This window comes from Tiliqua scincoides, chromosome 6 (assembly GCF_035046505.1).
Source record: "Tiliqua scincoides isolate rTilSci1 chromosome 6, rTilSci1.hap2, whole genome shotgun sequence".
Classification (NCBI taxonomy): domain Eukaryota; kingdom Metazoa; phylum Chordata; class Lepidosauria; order Squamata; family Scincidae; genus Tiliqua; species Tiliqua scincoides.
This window is the reverse complement of record NC_089826.1, coordinates 48,947,490-48,967,911: the sequence shown is the minus strand read 5'-3', so window position 1 is coordinate 48,967,911 and position 20,422 is coordinate 48,947,490. Positions and strand designations below refer to the sequence as shown.

Below are 20,422 nucleotides of genomic sequence, written 5' to 3'. Positions count from 1 at the left end.
TGTGTCACTAAGGACAGCAAAGGGGGTGCTTTTCCTCACAGATGGCCAGCACAAGGTCCAGGTGGTGCAGGGAGCCCCGCACAGCCCTCCGCAGGGCTTCCTGATGCTTAGAACATTCAAATGGAGCTACTGAAAAGCACCTCCTGGAAACAGGAAGTGCTTTTTGATCGCTCCATTTGAACGTTCTAAGCATCAGGGAGCCCTGCACAAGGCTGTGTGGGGCTTGCTGCACCTCCTGGACCTTACGCTGGCCATCTGTGAGGAAAAGCACCCCCTCTTGCTATCTCCAGGATCACATTGCTGCCCCAGCCCCTGCAAAGACGTACTTAGGGAGTAAATTTCCCTTAAAGTTTGAGAAATGTTCCAACTCATGTTCAGATACATCATACATGACTTGCAAATTTCTCTTGTCAGAGATCTACAGCCCAATCACATGCATGTATATGCAGAAGTAAGTCCCATTATAGTCAGTGAGGCCTACTCCAAAGTAAGGTTGCATAGGATTGCAGCCTCAAGGCACAGTCCTAACCAACTTTCCAGCACCGAGCTAAGGGCAATGCAGCTCTGAGGTAAGGGAACAAACATTTCCTTACCTTGAGGAAGCCTCTGCGACTGCCACCCAACTGCAGGATGCAGCACCTACTCCATTCGCACAGCTGTACTAGTGCTGGGAAGTTGGTTAAGATTTGGGCCTCTTTTATAAAAGCCAAGAAAACAAGAAAATGGCAACAGTATTTAGGGACGTAATTTGAAATGCTGAACTTGTGATGCATGCTTACCTGGAAGTAAGCCTCATTGCACTTAAATGGACTTACTTCTAAATAAACAAGCATAGAATCTAACTTTTTGGCTGCATTTACATGTAATGCCAAACTATGTTTTGGCACTTATAGGAAGGACCCCCAAGGAAGGGTTGGCTTGTTTGTATACTTCCTCTTTCTTCTCCCTGTGCATTGCTCTATCTAGGATTTACTGTTCGGATTTAACAGGAAACAATAGTTTAGCTCAGTGTCTGCACAGGCAGACTATATTTCACACTTGCCAGCAAAGTGTAAAATGTAATCACAAAAATAGAAATACAATACAAATTAGAATCACAAATTAGAACCTCAAATGTAAAATAGAATCACAAATTTAATGCTTAAGCCAGGATCAGATATCCAAGTTTCTGGTTCTGTTGGCAAAAGTAACATAAGCTTCAGATCTACATCTTGTTGAACTGAAGGACTGTAAACAGTGATGTTTCTTCAATCTTCCCACAATAAAGCAAATGTTGGCAGTAAAGTGTACAAAGCATACTCCTTACTGCTACACTGTACACATATAAACAATGGAACAACTGTGAGTTTCCTTTCAAAGAGAGATCTTTGGAACAACAAGGTATTCAAGCTCATCATGGACTATTCCATGTTCTGCAGCTGAAGTCTTTGCAGATCTGGGACACACACTACCCACAAATGTAGATGTGTACATATGATCATGATACTTTATGTGCGATACAAAAATATAATAAATTACCCATGAATTTGATGTTCTTGTATACAAAAAAAAGCCTGTCGTTTGTCCTTGCCAGAAAGCATGCCTTCAAAGACAAATTTTATCATTTTGCTTTCATTGGTACTGAAAAGCTTTTCATCCCAGAGCTGGTGAAATGTTTGTTTGATGGTTGCTTCTGGAAGCACATTAGACATAAGTGCTATCTCTTTAATTGTACTAATTACAAAGTGGTCTCTTAATTGGCTAAAAGGAGCTAGTTAAGGATCATTGTATGTTCATAGATAAATAGTCTACCCCAATTGAAAGATTAATGTCTGTCTTTCTTGAGACTAATTTGTTATATAAACAGTACTGAAGTAACTCAAGGCTCTTTCTGGTTTGTTCAGACCACTTGTCACAAAACATTTCCTACAGAACATCCCCCTTCAGTATAATAGGACTACTCTAGTGTGGATCAGAGTCTTTGTTATCTGCAAACCAATCTAGGAACAATCCATCCAAAGATAAACATCCTTAAATCCAACTGATTTTAGAAGGGGAGTTCTGTACAGATAAGACAAAGTTGGGAATAGTGGACAAAGGTCAGTGATATAGCCCTGGCTTTGCATGCAGAAGATTCCAGATTCAATTCCTAGAATCTCCAGTTATGGCTAGGAAAGATCTGAAACTCTAGAGCAGCAGTTTTCAACCATTGTGCCACAACACACTGTCGTGTTGCGAATGGGCCTCAGGTATGCTGTGAAGCCAGAGAGAGCAGCTGCTGGGGAGAGTGGCTGCTCTAAGTCTTGAACAGCAATGTGCTTGGAAGAAGGGGCTGGAAGCTGCTGCTTTGAAGCTCCTGTTGATGTACAACTGTATGCTGCTATGCAGGGCTGACGGTAACTCCCTCGAAAAGGCCTCCAACTGGAAAGGGAGAGGGGTTAGAGCACTCAGGTTCCTCCTCCCTTCTTTTGCTCTCCTCACTGGGTCACTGTGACTGCCCCAGGCTTCTGTTCTGTCAGCTACCCTGCTTTCTCATGAGTCTCACTACCCTGCTTTATCATGAGCCTCTGAGTTTATATCTGCCTGTGCTTGCTAGTCCCTCTCCCCTTCTGGTTGCTCAGCCACTTAAGGAGTGCCTTCCTTAGCCCATGCCCCCCTTTTGCCTTCCTAGTCCATTGTCATCCCTCAGCTCTCTGTCTTCGATGCCCACCTCCGGGAGTAGCGGCCAGTGGAAGCCCCTTGGCATCTTGACATCCACTCCCAAGCCCTGCCCTTGATGGTCCGAGGGCTGTGGGTGAGACCAACAACTCTGGCTGGTACTGAAGGGCAGCGGCAGCCACCACAACAGAAAGACCAGGGCTTGCCTTCCAGCTGATGCCCATCTCCAGCTTCTTGGAGGGGGGGGCACCACTTATCTGCAACACACTAATTGGGGAGCCAGAGAAGCTCAGAGGAGTTCTGGGTGGGAACTGCTCTGTGCGTGAAAGCAAGTGAGCATGTAAGCCAACCAGGTAAGAAGCAAGTAAGCATCAGGAGTCCACCAGGGGCCGCCTACTGAATGACTGGCTGATCAAAAAGGGTCTTTGAGAGTACTATTTCCTTGCCACCTTTTGTCTGCCAGCAGTGGCTCAAAAGTGACCCTCCCTGCATTGCATCCACTGACAGGGCACTTCTTGTCTTGCATACATGAGCAGGCAATTGGCACATCTCTTTCCTCTTCTCCCCCTCCCCCACACTCAACTCATTCCTTCTTCCCCCTCCTAAAATCTTATAATGTAATTGCAGTTAACACCTCCCTTCTTAGCTTGTCCCCACTTTCCAAAGTCTTGGAATCCTTTGCCTCGCATATCTCTCTCCCCCCTACCCCCATTTGGATCCCAAACCTTATTTTGATCATGCCACCTCATTGCCTCTCACTCCACTTTTCTCCAGTACAGCATGTACTCTGGCCTCTTTGCCAACATTTTCTGACACTTCTGTAAAAATTTAACCACCTTACTTCCAAACATGTTTTCCTCCTTTCCAGCAACGACATGCACTTCCCTCTTCCCTCTCCAGTTATAGAGTTCCTCAAGGTAACTTTATGAGAAAGATCTATTCAAGTTTGGAGATGTTTGGTTTCAGGTTGTGGTGAATGTCTTTGTCATGTAATGATTTGATTTAATTAATTAATTGTAATGTAATAATTTAATGTAATTAAAAAACTGGTGGTGTGCCTTGACAAGTTTAGCATCCTGTCTCTGTGTCGTGAGCTGAAAAAGTTTATAAGTCTGAGCTCTAGAGAGCCATAGCCAATCAGCGCAGACAATAGTGATGTAGATGGATCAATGCTCTGACTGAATCAAAGGCACTTTCCTATGTAAAGCCACTGTCTTTCTTTCTTGGCTCCTTTCATGAATAAATATCCCTTCCTTCCTTTGTCCTAACCATGGTTAAGTAAAACATGGTTCTACTTAACTAACAGCCCAATCAGTGCTGGTAGGTGTATGCACATGCCAATCGAGAGCCATCACACTGCCAGTGCTGGTAAGCTGGCGGGGGTCAGACAGTTGGAAGAGTGGGGAGGATAGGAATGGGGGAGCATCTGGGCATGAAGAGGACCACCAGGAAGTAGAACGGAGTGAGTGAGTGGATCCTGGCAGCACTGGTGTGTGCCAGGATCCTTTCCCTGTTCCCTCTCCCTTACTCCCCTCTGTTCTGTGGCCACAAAACGGCTGGTGCAGATACAAGGAGACCCATTGGTGCAGTGGAGGCTTGCTCTGGGGAAAGGGGCAAACGTTCCCTTCTTTCCAAAAGGCTTCCTGGACACACATACCCCCTCCACAGGATGCAGCACATGCTTTGTTGGCAAGGTTAGGAGGGATTTAGTTAGGATTGGGCTGTAAGATTTCTTCATTGTTTGAAACAGATTTACAATTTAAGGTGGTAACAAGGGAATCCTGGTTATTTTTAACCTTGTTCCTGCCAATGCTGAAGTACTGTATTTTTCGCTCCATAAGACGCACTTTCCCCCCCCCCCAAAAAAAAGTGGGGGGGGGGAGTGTGTGCGTCTTATGGAGCAAATACTGCAAAGCTACAGGCGTTCTCAGGGCAGCAGAACCTCCTTGGCAGGTGCTTCTGCCCCTGACCAGGGTCCTGCCTGCGCTCAATGGTAATGCAAATGCAATGCAAATGCCGGCGCTCAATGGTAATGCAAATATTCATCGCTTAGTGACAATGCACTTGCAGAAAAATACTACAGTACCTCATTCTACCAGTGCAAGGATGATAAAGCAGAAAAGGCTAGCATATAAAATTCCTTTTAAACTAGAGGTAGTAAAATATGCTAAGGAGCATGGAAACAGAGCAGCGGAGAGACATATTTTATTACACTATTTGGTTCAGAATATTTTTTTTCCTGTTTTCCTCCACTAAAAACTAGGTACGTCTTATGGTCAGGTGCATCTTGTTGGCAACCTTCAGTCTCGGAAGACTATGGTATCGCGCTCTGGATGGTGGTTCTGGCACAGCGTCTAGTGTGGCTGAAAAGGCCGATTCGGGAGTGACAATCCCTTCCACACTGGGAGCAAGTGTAGTGTGTCCCTGGTCTGTCTCCCTGGCTATGGGCCTTCCTTCTTTGCCTCTTTGCCTCAGACTGTTGGCCAAGTGTCTCTTCAAACTGGGAAAAGCCATGCTGCACAGCCTGCCTCCAAGCGGGCCGCTCAGAGGCCAGGGTTTCCCACCTGTTGAGGTCCACTCCTAAGGCCTTCAGATCCCTCTTGCAGATGTCCTTGTATTGCAGCTGTGGTCTACCTCTAGGGCACTTTCCTTGCATGAGTTCTCCATAGAGGAGATCCTTTGGGATCCGGCCATCATCCATTCTCACGACATGACCAAGCCATCGCAGGCGTCTCTGTTTCAGCAGTGCATACATGCTAGGGATTCCAGCTTGTTCCAGGACTGTGTTGTTTGGAACTTTGTCCTGCCAGGTGATACCGAGGATGCGTCGGAGGCAGCGCATGTGGAATGCGTTCAGTTTCCTCTCCTGTTGTGAGCGAAGAGTCCATGACTCGCAGTACAGAAGTGTACTCAGGACACAAGCTCTGTAGACCTGGATCTTGGTATGTTCCGTCAGCTTCTTGTTGGACCAGACTCTCTTTGTGAGTCTGGAAAACGTGGTAGCTGCTTCACCGATGCGTTTGTTTAGCTCGGTATCGAGAGAAAGAGTGTCGGAGATCGTTGAGCCAAGGTACACAAAATCATGGACAACCTCCAGTTCATGCGCAGAGATTGTAATGCAGGGAGGTGAGTCCACATCCTGAACCATGACCTGTGTTTTCTTAAGGCTGATCGTCAATCCAAAATCTTGGCAGGCCTTGCTAAAACGATCCATGAGCTGCTGGAGATCTTTGGCAGAGTGGGTGGTGACAGCTGCATCGTCGGCAAAGAGGAAGTCACGCAGCCATTTCAGCTGAACTTTGGACTTTGCTCTCAGTCTGGAGAGGTTGAAGAGTTTTCCTTCTGATCTGGTCTGGAGATAGATGCCTTCTGTTGCAGTTCCAAAGGCATGCTTCAGCAGGACAGCGAAGAAAATCCCAAACAAAGTTGGCGCAAGAACACAGCCCTGCTTCACTCTGCTTCGGATGTCAAAGGGGTCTGATGTGGAGCCATCGAAGACAACAGTGCCTTTCATGTCCTTGTGGAAAGATCTGATGATGCTGAGGAGCCTGGGTGGACATCCAATCTTAGGGAGAATCTTGAAGAGGCCGTCCCTGCTGACCAGGTCAAAAGCCTTCGTGAGATCTATGAAGGTTATAAAGAGTGGCTTTCGTTGTTCCCTGCATTTCTCCTGCAGTTGTCTAAGGGAGAATACCATATCAGTGGTGGACCTGTTGGCTCGGAATCCGCACTGTGATTCTGGATAGACGCTCTCTGCAAGTACCTGGAGCCTCTTTAGTGCAACTCGGGCAAACAGCTTTCCTACTACGCTAAGGAGAGAGATGCCGCGGTAGTTGTTGCAGTCACCCCTGTCACCTTTGTTCTTGTACACCGTGATGATGTTTGCATCCCTCATGTCTTGAGGTACTCCACCTTCTCTCCAGCAAAGACAGAGGATTTCATGCAGCTCAGTGACGATGATCTCTTTGCAGCACTTTAGGACTTCAGCAGGGATGCTGTCTTTTCCTGGTGCCTTGCCAAAGGCAAGGGAGTCCAGGGCCACGTGAAGTTCTTCTAGGGTTGGTTCACTGTCAAGCTCCTCCAACACAGGTAGGCACTCAATGTTGTTCAGCGCTTCTTCGGTGACTACATTTTCTCTGGAATATAGCTCAGAGTAGTGCTGCACCCAGCGTTCCATCTGCTGCGCCCGATCCTGGATGACCTCGCCTGCAGCAGACTTCAGAGGGGCAATTTTCTTCTGTGTTGGACCTAGGGCCTGCTTGATACCATCATACATCCCCTTGATGTTGCCCGTGTCAGCTGCTATCTGTATCTGGGAACAGAGCTGGAGCCAGTAGTCGTTAGCACATCTCCTGGCAGCCTGCTGGACTTTACTGCGAGCAGCTCGGAGGACCTGCAGGTTGCGCTCACTGGGACAGGCCTTGTATGCTGCTTGAGCTCTCCTCTTTTCCTCAATGACTGGTGTCAACTCCTCAGAGTGGGCTTCAAACCAGTCTGCCGTCTTGTTGGTCTTCTTGCCAAATATGGACGAGGCGGTGTTGTAAACGGTATTCTTGAAATGTTCCCATCTGTTGGATGCATTTGCATCAGCCGGGCCTGGAAGAGATTCCTCAAGTGCTCGTGCAAATTCCTCCACTTTCCTCTGATCCTGGATCTTGCTGGTATCAATGCGAGGTCTTCCTTCCTTTTTCGCGTGATACAGTCGCTTTGCTTGCAGTTTCACTCTGCTGCACACCAGGGAGTGGTCAGTGTCGCAGGCAGCACCGTGATAACTGCATGTGATCTTGATGCTGGGAAGGCTGGAGCATCTGGAGAGAATCAGGTCGAGCTGGTGCCAGTGCTTTGATCTTGGGTGTCTCCAGGAGACTCTATGTTGGGGCTTTGTGTTGAAGAATGTGTTGCTGACACAGAGACCGTGATGACAGCAAAACACTAGCAGGCGTTGGCCATTTTCATTCATCTTTCCAGTGCCAAACTGACCTAAGCAAGTGGGCCATGAACTGTGATCAGCACCAACTCTAGCATTGAAATCGCCGAGGATGAACAATAGCTCTTTTACAGGGATCTTCTTGATAGTGGTGGCCAGGTCATCGTAGAATTTGTCTTTGGCTTCTGCTGGAGACGACAGAGTCGGTGCATAAGCACTGATGAGTGTGACAGGTCCTGCTGATGACTGGAGCTGCAGGGACAAAATTCTTTCACTTCCCACAGTAGGTGGGATGATGGATTCCAGCAGGGTATTTCTGACCGCAAAGCCAACGCCATGTTCCCTGGTTTCGTTTGGTGGTTTTCCCTGCCAGAAAAATGAGAAATTTCTCTCCTTGACAGATCCGGAATCTGGCAGCCTTGTCTCTTGAAGGGCGACGATGTCCATCTGCAGTCTGCTCAGCTCCATGTCGATGACAGCTGTTTTGCGTGTGTCGTCTATTTCTTGCAGGTCATCAGAGAAGCCAGGTGTCATTGTCCTTACATTCCAGGTGCCCAGTTTTAGGACAGGAGTTTTCTGTTTTCTGTTGCATGGTGCAGAGTTGTCGATCCGCTCCCTCTCTCTCTGCAACCCTCTCTCTCTGCAACCCTCCATTAGCCCCATCCCTGCTTCCACAATCTTCCTTTCTGCCCCTCCACTCTTGCGTCATTCCCCAGGGGCCAGGGATAAGAACAGGCCCTCAGTTTGGCTGTAACTGCCGTAAGAGGCGACTAAACAGCCACCGGGTAGATGGGACTGGTCAGCCTGGGAAGGCAGCTCATCTGAGAGAAGGAAAACTCTGATCCCAAACCTCCACTGCCTTGTGGCTACATCCAGTTATGGAAAAGGCTTCAGGAGTCAACCTCGAGGCAAAATCCGGAGCCGGAGTCCCTGAGGCAGTTCATGGCTGAACACAGTCACGTTCTGGCAACTCCTGTGACGCCGCTGGAACCAACCGTATTGGCTTCTGCCTTTCCATTGGACCATTCCAGCGACGTGGAGAGGGGGGATTTGCTGCATGGGTAACAGCATATCCTCCATACCTTCTTTACCCAGGCTTCGTGCACTGGAGAGGACACTCCAACTTCGCCATACGGCGTCGGCACAACACGGGAAGCAGCAGTTTACCGGTTATAAGTCTTGGCTCGTTTGGCGTAGAGCATGACGCCAGGGGCTGCTTCCGACGGTGGGAGAGATCATTGCATCTCATTGGGCAGCTACCGCCCACCTTAAGCTGGGCAGTCCCCAGCCAGTAAGGTGTTGCCTCGCCACGGTCCGTTAACCTCATGGGGTGCATGGGGTTTAGGGTGAAAACCGACAAGCGGATTGACAACTCTGCACCATGCAACAGGTGCGTCTTATAGAGCGAAAAATATTGTAATACTAAATCATAGTTAAAGCAAATAATGACAGGGAAATTTGTATCAGAGGGAGCAGGGAGCAGCAAGCCTGAGCCTTTACTTTTCAAACTGTGATTTGCTGGTTGTCCTGTTATTAATAGGGATAAAATGTTAAGCTTATGGTTAAATCCCTGATTCCAATCCATGGAATTTACATACCATTGATTTAAAGTAATGTTATTCATAAAAGGATGGAGGATTGGTAGCAAAGGGGAATGTTAAAGGTATGTGAGCTTCATTTTAGTTGTTAAGTATATTGACTTTTTAATAGAAATCTTATATTTTGTAAATCAGGAAATCTAAAAACAAAACAGTACAATCGCATAGAGTCATAATGAGATCTTTTTAACCTTCTGATCCTAAAATGACCACATTGTAAATCCTATAGCCATGTGTGCAAGAGAAAGCAAAGAGTTAAAGGGTTATTTTTGATTAGCTATTTAATGAGCTAGGTGTGCCATACTAGAAATAATGATGGCAACCACAGTGATTGTTCATGATTCTACCATGTTCATATAGAAAGCAGAGGTTGGGGGTCTATTATTAACAACAGATGGTACATTTTGCTGAAACGCCTGCTTCTTCATATACACACACCACTACAGTTCACTGTCCAAAGTCCTGGTACCACAGCTGGACTAAGGAAAATTTTTTAATGAGTCTCACTTTGAGAAAAGCGCCTGGGCTGGTGTACCACCAAGAGATAAAGCAAGGAAGGATTCAGCATCTCTACTCATGTGTTCCTGTTGAACTTCAAAGTAGATTTCTCAACCATCCTAGGGGAAACCTGTGAACATGATTGTGTTATCTTCACATTAAATTGGGGGAATTCTCTAAAAGAGTGCTTCTGCAATTCAGTATCTGTGTTGATTCTGAAGGATGCAACAATAATATTGTCAAGGTAATCAGATGGTTGACAGTATCATTAATGTACTTTTGCAGCCAACACTACATGTTCTTTTCTTTTGAAATCATTTCCTATGTTTTTAAAAAAGCCTTTCTTAATTTGGCAATAGTCTAATTGAAATGTCATGCTGGCCTTTTGTTCGAAATGGTTATATTTCCTGCCTTCATTTAAAAATGATTTCGCCTTTGATTCAAATTAGAACCTTGAAGGTACCAGAATGTTTAAAAAAAAAAACCTTCATGCTAATTAACATTAAATGTAACATATCTTTTTACAGAAGTAATTCAACTGAGTCTGCCGGAAGATCAGAAAATCAGTGTCACTGCAGGAACAGTGGGACAAAGTGCAGTTCTGAGTTGTGCCATTCAAGGGACCTTGAGACCTCCCATCATCTGGAAGCGAAACAATGCCATTCTGAACAACTTGGATTTGGAAGACATCAATGTGAGTGATAAAGAACTCTCAAGCTACTTAATAGTCTCATTATGGCAAACCTTTGCCATACAAACTACAGCGGTAGCATTTTTCAAACTGACAAGCGCTGCTCACTGTTGCTCCCCTTCCCACACAGAAAGGGAGCCTCTTGTTCAGATCAAAGGGTCACACTGGAAATGCTTCTTAACTAAATGGCCAGCATGTCTGTTTGTGAACATGCAAACTATAAATTCCCTGATGTCCGACAAATAGCGTTTCTGGGGTGGTGAAGGATCAGGGAAATGGAAAGGTGGTGAAGGATCAGGATGAAGAAAAAGTGTTTTCACCCAATGACAAGTAGCAAACTGTAGGGATTTGGGGAAAAAAGATGGCTTCAGTTCTAATGTATTTGCAGGTTTCTCTAATTTTCTGCCTTGAGTGGCCTCTGCTTTTTAGGGGGAAAAAAATCCTGGAAAATGGACAAAAAAAAAATATGTCAGATCCATTTCACCTGGGCAGTCATCCAGTTTGCAGGAGTTATGGCGCCCAATCCTATCCAATTTTCTAGATCTGGTGCAGCTGTGCCAATGGGGCGTGCACTGCATCCTGTGGTGGGGAGACAGTCACAGAGGCCTCCTCAAGATATGGGAACATTTGTTCCCTTACCTTGGGGTACCGGTGCTGGAAAGTTGAGTAGGATTGGGCCCTTGGTGTTGTCAACATTACACTATAACTTCATTCAGTTATGGTCTAAGAAAACATAAGATTTGATAACATAATGATAACATAAAAGAGGATTTTGTATGGTTGTAGGTATTCACTCTTATTTTCAACTTGTAAGATGATCTGACCATAGGTGCTTCCTCTGCACCCAACACTCCAGATTGAATCAGTCTTCCTGTAACTTAGGAAGAAAGAATAATAATCCAGCCCATCTTCTGCTGACCTCTCTTTTGTCCTGCAGTACCTCCTGTCAGATAGTCTTTCCAGGTTTATAACTTCATCTGCAGGCTTGGTTGATTTTGGATCTCTTCTGTTCCCATCACACTAACTATGGCATCAGAAGTTAACATACATATATGTTATCCATCTCTGGTCTTTCTAGGACCTTCTAGGGAGTGTTCTTCAATCTGTAGGTCGTGACACCAATGGGGTCACAAAATCTCATTTGGGGGGATCACAGCAACCTTTCAAAGCCCATGCAAGAGAAGGCTTGGATCCAATCCAATAATGGTACTGCCTTATTAAAACCAAGTTTCTGATGTAATCCTGCACAGCCTTTTCTTGCTGTCTTGCTCCATAGCTCCTAAAGCCGGCCCTGCTCAAGCTGCTAGCTCACAGGGTTGTCATGAAGACACAAGTGGAAGGGGAAAATGGGTTGTGGGTGGGCAGAAACAGAGCCAACCTGAACCCTCCAAAGGCAATCAGAGCTGTTCTGGTTGTCTCCGGAGGGTTTCTGAAGCCCTCAGAGGCCACGCACATCCACCCGCATCCTCTGTGGGCTTCAGAATGGCTGTTACAGCAAAAAAAAAAAAAATACTTTCAGTTTGCCTTAGGAAACCATAAGTGATGTTTTTATGCCTTTTAAGGCATTCTGAGGGCTGGGTAGGACTTTCCTGGGCCTTAGAATGCTTTAAAAGGCATAAAAACGTCATTTCCTGTTTCCTGAGAGAAAACGAAAGTAGCTTGTTTTGACTGTAACAGCCATTCTGGAAGCTACGGGTTTCAGAAAGCCCTCTGGAGGTGATCGGAACACAACTCCGGTCACCTTCAAAGGGTTTAAAGGGCCAAAACTGTGGATTTGCTTATCCACGTTTTTCAGTATTCACGAGGAGTTTGAAGAAAGATCCCCTGTGGATATCGAGGCACCCTATCTATTCAGTGTTTCTCAAGTTGTGGGTCAGGACCCACTAGGTGGGTCGTGAGCCAATTTCACGTGGATCCCCTTTCATTTCAATATTTTATTTTTAATACGTATGTTAGACTTGATGCTACCGTGGAATGTGACTGCATTTGGGGAAATGTTACTGATCTGTACTTTTAACAGGCTACTATGTATATGCTTTTAACAATGATAGTCAAGGGGGTTTACTCCTGGGTAAGTGTGGATAGGATTGCAGCCTTGGATTGTCAAAATTTTCCTTTTTGATAATGTTACTTCTGGCCATGACATTACTTCCAGGTTAATGACGTCACTTCCAGTGGGTTCCAACAGATTGTCATTCTAAAAAGTGGGTCCCGGTGCTAAAAGGTTTGAGAACCATTGATCTACCTATCTAAGTAGAGATGAGGTTTGAACGTGGAAAGTCTTGACTTGCTGCTCTATGTCTTAGCTACTGCACACAGGCTGCAATCCTATGCACACTTTCTTGGGAGTAAGCCCAATTGAACACAATAGTACTTACTTCTGAGTAGATATGCCTAGGATTTTGCAGTACTTCTTTTTCTTTCTTAATGTTCACTTTGTAATACCACCAACTATTCTTACATTTGCAAGCATATCCCTGCAATGGTAAGAGCAGCACCAAACTTATTTTTATACATAAGATCCAAAGGGCTGCAGAAAACTTCTTTTTATCTGCTACCTTTTTAGTTATGGAGCTCAGACATCAAAAGCAGCTGAAGGAAACAAAGCTAGATTCAGATCTCAGACGGCATATTGTTTGGCCTGCCCAAAATATCTCTGCATGAGGTCTCGTGAATTCTTATCATAGCTTGGAGAGCAATTTAAATATTTTGCATTCACGCCATGGAAGCTGGGCTTTAAACTTGTTACCATATGGCAATATCGTAGTATTTTATTAGAGAGAAAACCCAGGGCAAGTAATGCTATTAGTTAGAATTTATATACAAAGTGAAGATTTATGGTATCTGCAGATTTAGCATTTCTGTGCTTAGGTTCAGAAATAGCTTCTAGATGCTTCTGTGGGTCATTCTGAGGGATTGCGACCTGGAAGAGGTTCCTGGAGTGCTTAGTAAGTCATTTTGGCCAGCAGCATTACTGGACCAGCACCCCTTTCCAGAATGGCTGAAATTCTCCCAGGGGCAGGCAGGAGGCCCAGCTCATGACCCACTACAAATGGGCTCATGATCCATGCTATGGGAAGCTCTGCCATTAACACACTGGTGAGCAAAGTGTTATGGAATCTGTCAGATAAGTAAGCTGAAAACAATATTCCCTTACTTATTTTTCATTATGGACAAATATAAAAGCACATAAGCATTCCTATTAGCACTGAACTGCTTACAGGTTGTGCCTTGTTACCTACTGGGGTTCCATTCCAGAACCCCCAGTGAATTAAAAAAAATCAGTGCATATCAAATCTGTAGAAAAATAGCTTTAAAGACCCACTTCCTAGTTTCTTGCTCCTCCATTGGTGTAAGAATGCATTGGTATAGACCAGTAGTTCTCACACTTTTAGCACCGGGACTCACTTTTTAGAATGAGAATCTGTCAGGACCCATTGGAAGTGATGTCAAGATTGGAAGTGACATCATCAAGCAGGGAAATTCTTAACAATCCTAGGCTGTAATCCTACCCACACTTACCCAGGAGTAAGTCCCACTGACTATCATTGTTAAAAGCATATATATATAATAACCTGTTCAAAGTACAGATCTATAACATTTCCCCAAATGCAGTCATATGCCATGGGCGCATCCAATCTCATATATTAAAAATAAAAGATTGAGATGAATGGGGACCTATCTGAAATTGGCTTGTGACCCACCTGGTGGGCCCCAATCCACAGTTTGAGAAACACTGGCATAGACACTATACCGCATTCAGCCACTAGATGGGGTGAATAATGGAATCTACTGGAAGAAAATGGAAATTATTCCACTAGATTCCGTAATCAACCCCATTTAATGGCTGAGTGCAGAAGAGGGTCCTTAGAAGCTTACAACCAGTGTGATTTAACAGCACGGAGGTGGGAAATTGGATTCTGGTGCATTTTTTCTTGTTACAAGGCATTTAAAACTGGACACGGGTATCATTGGTGAGTCAAATTAGTGGATGCCAAATCAGTGGATATTGAGGTCCCACCTTTATTTCTGGTTTTGTACATTAGTTAGAACTTTAATGTTTTTCAGTCACTCATTTGCCATTAGGAGCAGAATGAGAAGGCAGATGGATTTGTTCTTCTAGTGCATTCCTATGAGATAAAGGGGGATTCTAAACTGTTTTCATATTGGGGAGCATGGAACAAAAGGGTGGCAGTCAACTAGGATGGATGAAACTGGATCTTGTGCATATCGCTCGTTGTAATGATTGCAAAGAGGCGTCTCTTCTGCATGTGGTGATGCTCTTTTTGGCTGCTTTGCAGTAAATACTCACCGCCTCACACTCTTGCACACATAGTTGCCATGAAGTCACTACTTCCCCAACTCCCACCATAGAAATTAAGGCCTGAAAGAGAAGCAGAGCAATTGGATAGGTCCACTGAGGGGAATTGTGCTTCTGAATTTCGCTGCAGAACATGAATGTAGTACTTGAAGATAGGAACTTCAAATAAAACACATTCCAAGAGAATGCAGCGTGCTTTGGTGTATACAGCACTTTAAATACCTATTCATTTGGTGTACTTACTAAGGCAATTTCAGCGTTCAAGAAACCTCAGCACTGGTACAATTTCTTCTGTCTCCAGGGGTGGTGTTCTTTGTTCTCACCTCTAGCTATATTATGAGCTATGGTGCATTTGTTTAGCAGTGAGAGCTGACAGTAAATCGCAGTATACAGAACAAAATCCAAATGTATTTGTATTTTCAAGTATTCAATGTCCCAGGTGGAAGACGTTCAGTAATTATATTTTGACAAATGACCAGCATGGATAGCTGACCACAGCCTGATGCAGAAAACAATAAGCACTTTAGGACAATGATCGACCTGAAGAGAGCACACTTTAAAAAACAAATTTCAGCAAAATGCCAGTAATCATTTGTGATCCCTTAAAAATCAGATCTTGCTATTTGATTGAATAGACTCTGGGTTTGCCACTTGAAATGCAGGGCAGTAGCTGAGGAAGGTCCCTTCAGAAATGCTCCATGGTTCTTTGTCAAAAGCATTTCAAGTTTGTTTAATCTCCTATGACTAGTGGGTCCTGACCCACAGTTTGAGAAACACTGCCCTAGATGGTCTGGTGTACCTAGATATTTAATTGCCATTAAATGGAAGGATTTTTCAGCAACAGGTGAACAAACTTTCATTTCTGCATAGAAAGAGAGAATTTCCAAGTTGATTTTCTTGTTTTTCATTCTTCCTACAGATGATATTTTATGAAGTAGGCAGTTTTGATTAATCAAGTCAGCACATTTCTACTTTTATGTGCACTGAGGGTTTTCTCTTTACGGAGTATTATTGCTTGCAAGTCTTCTATATGGTTTGCTCTCTTAGGAGTACTTTCTTTACTATATTTTTAAAATTAGAAGTCAAAAAGAATTGTTTTAATTTACCAGTAACTGAAATGTCTCTTACAGCTCCATTGTCTCTCCTGCTACAGTACTCGCAGTGCAAGTCACACCTTATACCGCTTAGGGCGCAATCCTAACCCACTTTCTAGCACCAACATAATGCAGCTCTGACGTAAGAGAACAAATATTCCCTTACTTTGAGGAGGCCTCCGTGAGTGCCATCCAACTGCAGGATGTGGCACACATCCCATTGGCACAGCTATGCCAGTGCTGGAAAGTTGGTTAAGTGTTGGGCCTTAAGCAATAAGTGCATCCTATCAGAGAGGAACTGTACAGAAAGATCCAGCTTTGAATTGTGACTCAAAATACATTTTTCTAACCTTCTTTTCCATTTAATTGACTGGCATATGTTTTGGAAGTAGGTATAGACCAGTGATTTTCAACCTTTTCCATCTCACGGCATACTGACAAGGCATTAAAATGGCCAAGGCACACCATCAGTCTTTTGACAATTGACAAGGCACACCATGCTGCCCGTGGAGGCTCACATTCCCCATTGGCTTCACTAATAAATGACCTTTCCCCAAATTCCTGTGACACACCTTTGGACTGCTTGCGGCACACCAGTTGAAAATGACTGGTATAGACAGACAGAAACAGGCATTCCAGGGAGCGGGGAGGTAGGCAGAGGGTGGGGGGAGGGATTGGGGAGGGAGGGAGGAGGAACCGGTGGAATGACGCTCCACCGAATTCTGATCCTCTGTATAAGGCTCTGCACCTGACATGGAGGCTCTTTCCTTTTGGTTGGCAGTGAACTGAGTAGCCCCATTGCGGGGCTACTCCCTTTATCCAGGGGAAGGGGATGAAAGACCCCTTCTACCGAGGTGCTGCCCACGGCTGCCTTGGGTGCGCAGGATGCAGTGGCAGCCATTTTCAATGCCTCTGCAGCCTCGTGCCCGGGCAGCTCAGGATTGGGCTCTGAGTGTGTGTGTGTGTGTGTGTGTAATATAAAGCTTTACATTATCCATCTCTTCCTGAATTATTGGACATAGTAATATCATTTACCTTAAGTGAGATAGAAGGTTCTGAAGATAAGCAATGGTGGTCTAAACAATGCGAAAATTAGTCTTCAGGATCAACCAAACTTTCCTTATATGGAATCTGAATATTTTTCTAAGCATTAGGTTTATTCCTCTGAAATGCTAACCTTTCTTTTATCTTTCCTGTGTTGCCTTTTCTCTTTTCGTGTGTGGGTTTCTTCCCTTCTTTTTCATTTAAAAATAGTTTCTGATACTGTAGGCAATTATAAAGCTAATTTTGTCCTTTTCTGAAACAAAGAAAATGCTGCCTCCTGATTCTGCACACTTGTTGTTGATAGTTTTCTACACAATTATGCCTTTCTTTGATGCCTGTTCCCTTTGTTCTATTTTTAAGTTCTGTAGAGTCAATAGCAATTGACTGTTCTTGCTTCTGTGGAAATGTGTGGCATTTCGAGAAAAAGGAAGTGAGGGAACCCATCAAGGGTTGTTTCTTCTCTTTAGAAGACATTTGAATTCCCAAGACTGCACTTTCCCCAAATCATTCTTTGGAAAATCTGTTCATTATTTATTTTTGTTACCGCAGTAGTTTTTTGCAACATCCCCCAGAGATTCAACAACACCTTTTTTCATTTGTGCAGCCCAACTTGCTCTGGATACATGACCATATTTCTTATACAAAGCTTTAGTTCCACAAAATGTGCAGCTTAAAAAACACAATCCATTTGCCATTAAAAATGGTGGCTCTTTCATGGCCTTTTTCTGTATCCTTTATTTTTTCTTGTATAGCGTCCAGAAACTGCATGTATTGCCTATATAATAGAAGAATCGGTCCACACATATACCTGTCCATCGCCTGATTTTTCATTATTTAATTTTGCTTGGCCAAACTTGAACAATATGTACAGCTATAGTGTCCGTGAAAGCATGGAATCTGGTCACAAACATTCCAGGTTTTTGAATCGCCATGCAATCTTCCACTGTAGCTAGAGGTCAATCTCACAAACATTTCATCACAATACAGGGGCATTAACTCAGTACTGAGTCAGAAAGAATATTGCCACCTATAAAAATCACCGGCACCAGCCCTTGCAGGACTGACATGCAACAAATTGCTTATCTAGATCAACCCCTGCTTAATTTGTGAGCTCCGACAGGCTTACAGCTCAAGATGGTATGTCATGGTATGCCATGGTTTTCAGGAAATGGCACTTAACAGTTCTCTAAATGAAACTGCTCACTGATCTATCTATCCCTGCTGCTAATCCCATATATCCCAATTACTCTAAACTTTATTGATGATCTTCCTTGGCCCAACTGATTTCTCTTCCTCCACTCCAAGTTCTGCAGCATGTATGTAAATTTTATCAGCTTCCTGTACGTTCCTTCGTAGTTGTCATTTTTATGCTGAGTTAAAATCCATCTAAATAGCATAGCACTCATTTCTCATCTTTGCATTCAGAGTGTTTCCATTCATAAGCAGAGGTTGATTTTCAGAGCTGTATCATTTCCATTTATATTCAAATAGCTCTCTGTTCACCAACTTCATATTTTCATGCTCTGTTATTATGTATTATATTCCATAGAGGGAGCAAAGGAGGGAAGCAGCCCAGTCTGATTTTGTATATTTTTGACTTCCTAATTTCCTGACATAATATTTGTAATAGGAATGCAGGAAGCTGCTTTACACTGAGTCAGACCTCTGGTCAACCTAGCTCAGGGTTGCCAACACAGACTGGCAGTGGCTCCTAAGGATTTCAGACAGGAATTTTTCTCTGCCCTTCTTGTAAATCTTGGAGATTGAACTGGGACATTATGCAGTTTGCATGCAAAGCATGTGCTCTACTGCTGAGCTTGCCCCCTTAGGCCAATATCTGCTATAGAATTTTAATGTGTTTGACTTTTGCAAGTCCTTATTTACACATTAGTACAAGTGCTTTACACATAAGTAAGTCCAATAATTTGTAATGACCCCAATCCAAAGGTACAATGCTTATGAGCATCACTAACTGAAGATCAGAGCACAGAGGTCATAGTCTAACATTCAACACCACTCCTCAGTTTTTGCAAGGGGCACAGAGCTTCTTTTGAGCCTCTTCCCTTCTCTATTTTACACCATCGTTGGACCATAATTTCTACAAATTATAATATATAAAACCATGTAGGCATACACAAAATGTGAATACTAGCCTTTACACAATAATAGGCAAACATTCTCTGAAATCCTAGGAAATTTCCGGTTCTCCTTGGGCTCCCGGCCTCCTTTTTAACACCAGACCCAGGTAAGATTCAGCCCTTGCACCCCCTCATGGGTCCTGGTGAGACTGGAAAATGAAAGATCCCAGGAAATTTTGGGGCCTTCTCCTTTGGCTCCTGGGCCCTTTATCTGAATCTGGGCCTGGGTACAATTTATCCCCAAACCCTTCTCTCATGGGCCCTGGCTCCTGCCCCGTCCTCTTTGAACTGGAGTTATACTGGGACAGTAGCTTGTTACTCCCACCACCTAAATTTCATTCAGAAGGAGGCTGCCTTGGTAAATCTTCCCTCCCACTATGGCAGAAAGCCCCCAAATTTGGGAGTTCCTTTATAAACAGACAGTAGTGAATGAGCGCAGTCTGTGGGAAATGGCAACCAGAATTGCATTCATGGTTCCAATTCACTATCAGAGTAAATGCACACAGCTTCCGGAAGAGCAACACAACTTTCTGTGTATATAGCTCCTATCCTGTCTTCAATGAATGCAGTTAATTCTCAGAGTACAGATTCATTCAAGATACCATTCCCCTCAAATTTCACATGGTAAAATTGACTTGTGAATTCCGGCACTCCCAGGAAATAAGAATACAAATTAGTTTGTATAATACTGTAAAGTTCACTAGTATAAAAACCAAACAACAAGGATTGGGATAAAATGTTTTAATATTTTCATCTAGAACTGGGTTCACCACCTTCTGTGTTTTTGTAACCCATTCAGATGTTCAGCTATTTAAGACTAGAAGTATATACTTCTTGTATAACACAACCTTTTCACAATGAATAAGGAACATAGTATATGTGGCACGTTCTAGGGCTAAGAATTTATTGTGTGTAGAATTCATTTATTGAAGAGGCACAATAAAATATACAAATATGTACAATGATTATTCCATAAAACGTTCAGAAGAGATGTGACTTTGAAGCAGACCAAACTACATGTGACTCGGCCAAACCGCACATGATTATGTAGTTAGAGTCTTTTACTTCCATGTAGCAGCCCTTTGGAGCCGCAATTGGGACCATGGCACAGAAGTAGAGGATACAGGTGACTTCGGTATCCACTGATTTGACTTACCACTGATACCAGGACCTCCTTTATATGCCTTATAACAAAAATACCAAATCCTATTTCCTACATTCACACTGTTAAATAATTATAATTTCATTCCATTATTCTTCCCATCTAGTGGCGGAGTGAAGTATAGTGCCTATATCAATGCATTATGGGGTGACAGTGGAGGAGCAAGAAATCTGGAAGAGGGTATTTAAAGCTATTTTTTCAACGATTTGGTATCCACTTTTTTGTTTTTTGTTTTTTTTTAAATCTGTGGAAACCCAGTAAATAATGAGGAATGGAACCCAAGTGGATGAGGCATAACCTGTATTTGACCCT

At 43.8% G+C, this 20,422-nt stretch overlaps 1 protein-coding gene across 1 annotated transcript in view; it reads left to right on the top strand.

Moving 5' to 3' along the window:
• FSTL5 (follistatin like 5) overlaps positions 1–20,422 on the top strand; it is a 426,493-nt gene that overhangs the window by 291,898 nt on the left and 114,173 nt on the right. The window contains exon 6 of the mRNA XM_066632896.1: positions 10,188–10,354. Within this exon, the coding sequence (XP_066488993.1) occupies positions 10,188–10,354 (167 nt within the window). The remainder of the gene's footprint in view (positions 1–10,187; positions 10,355–20,422) is intronic.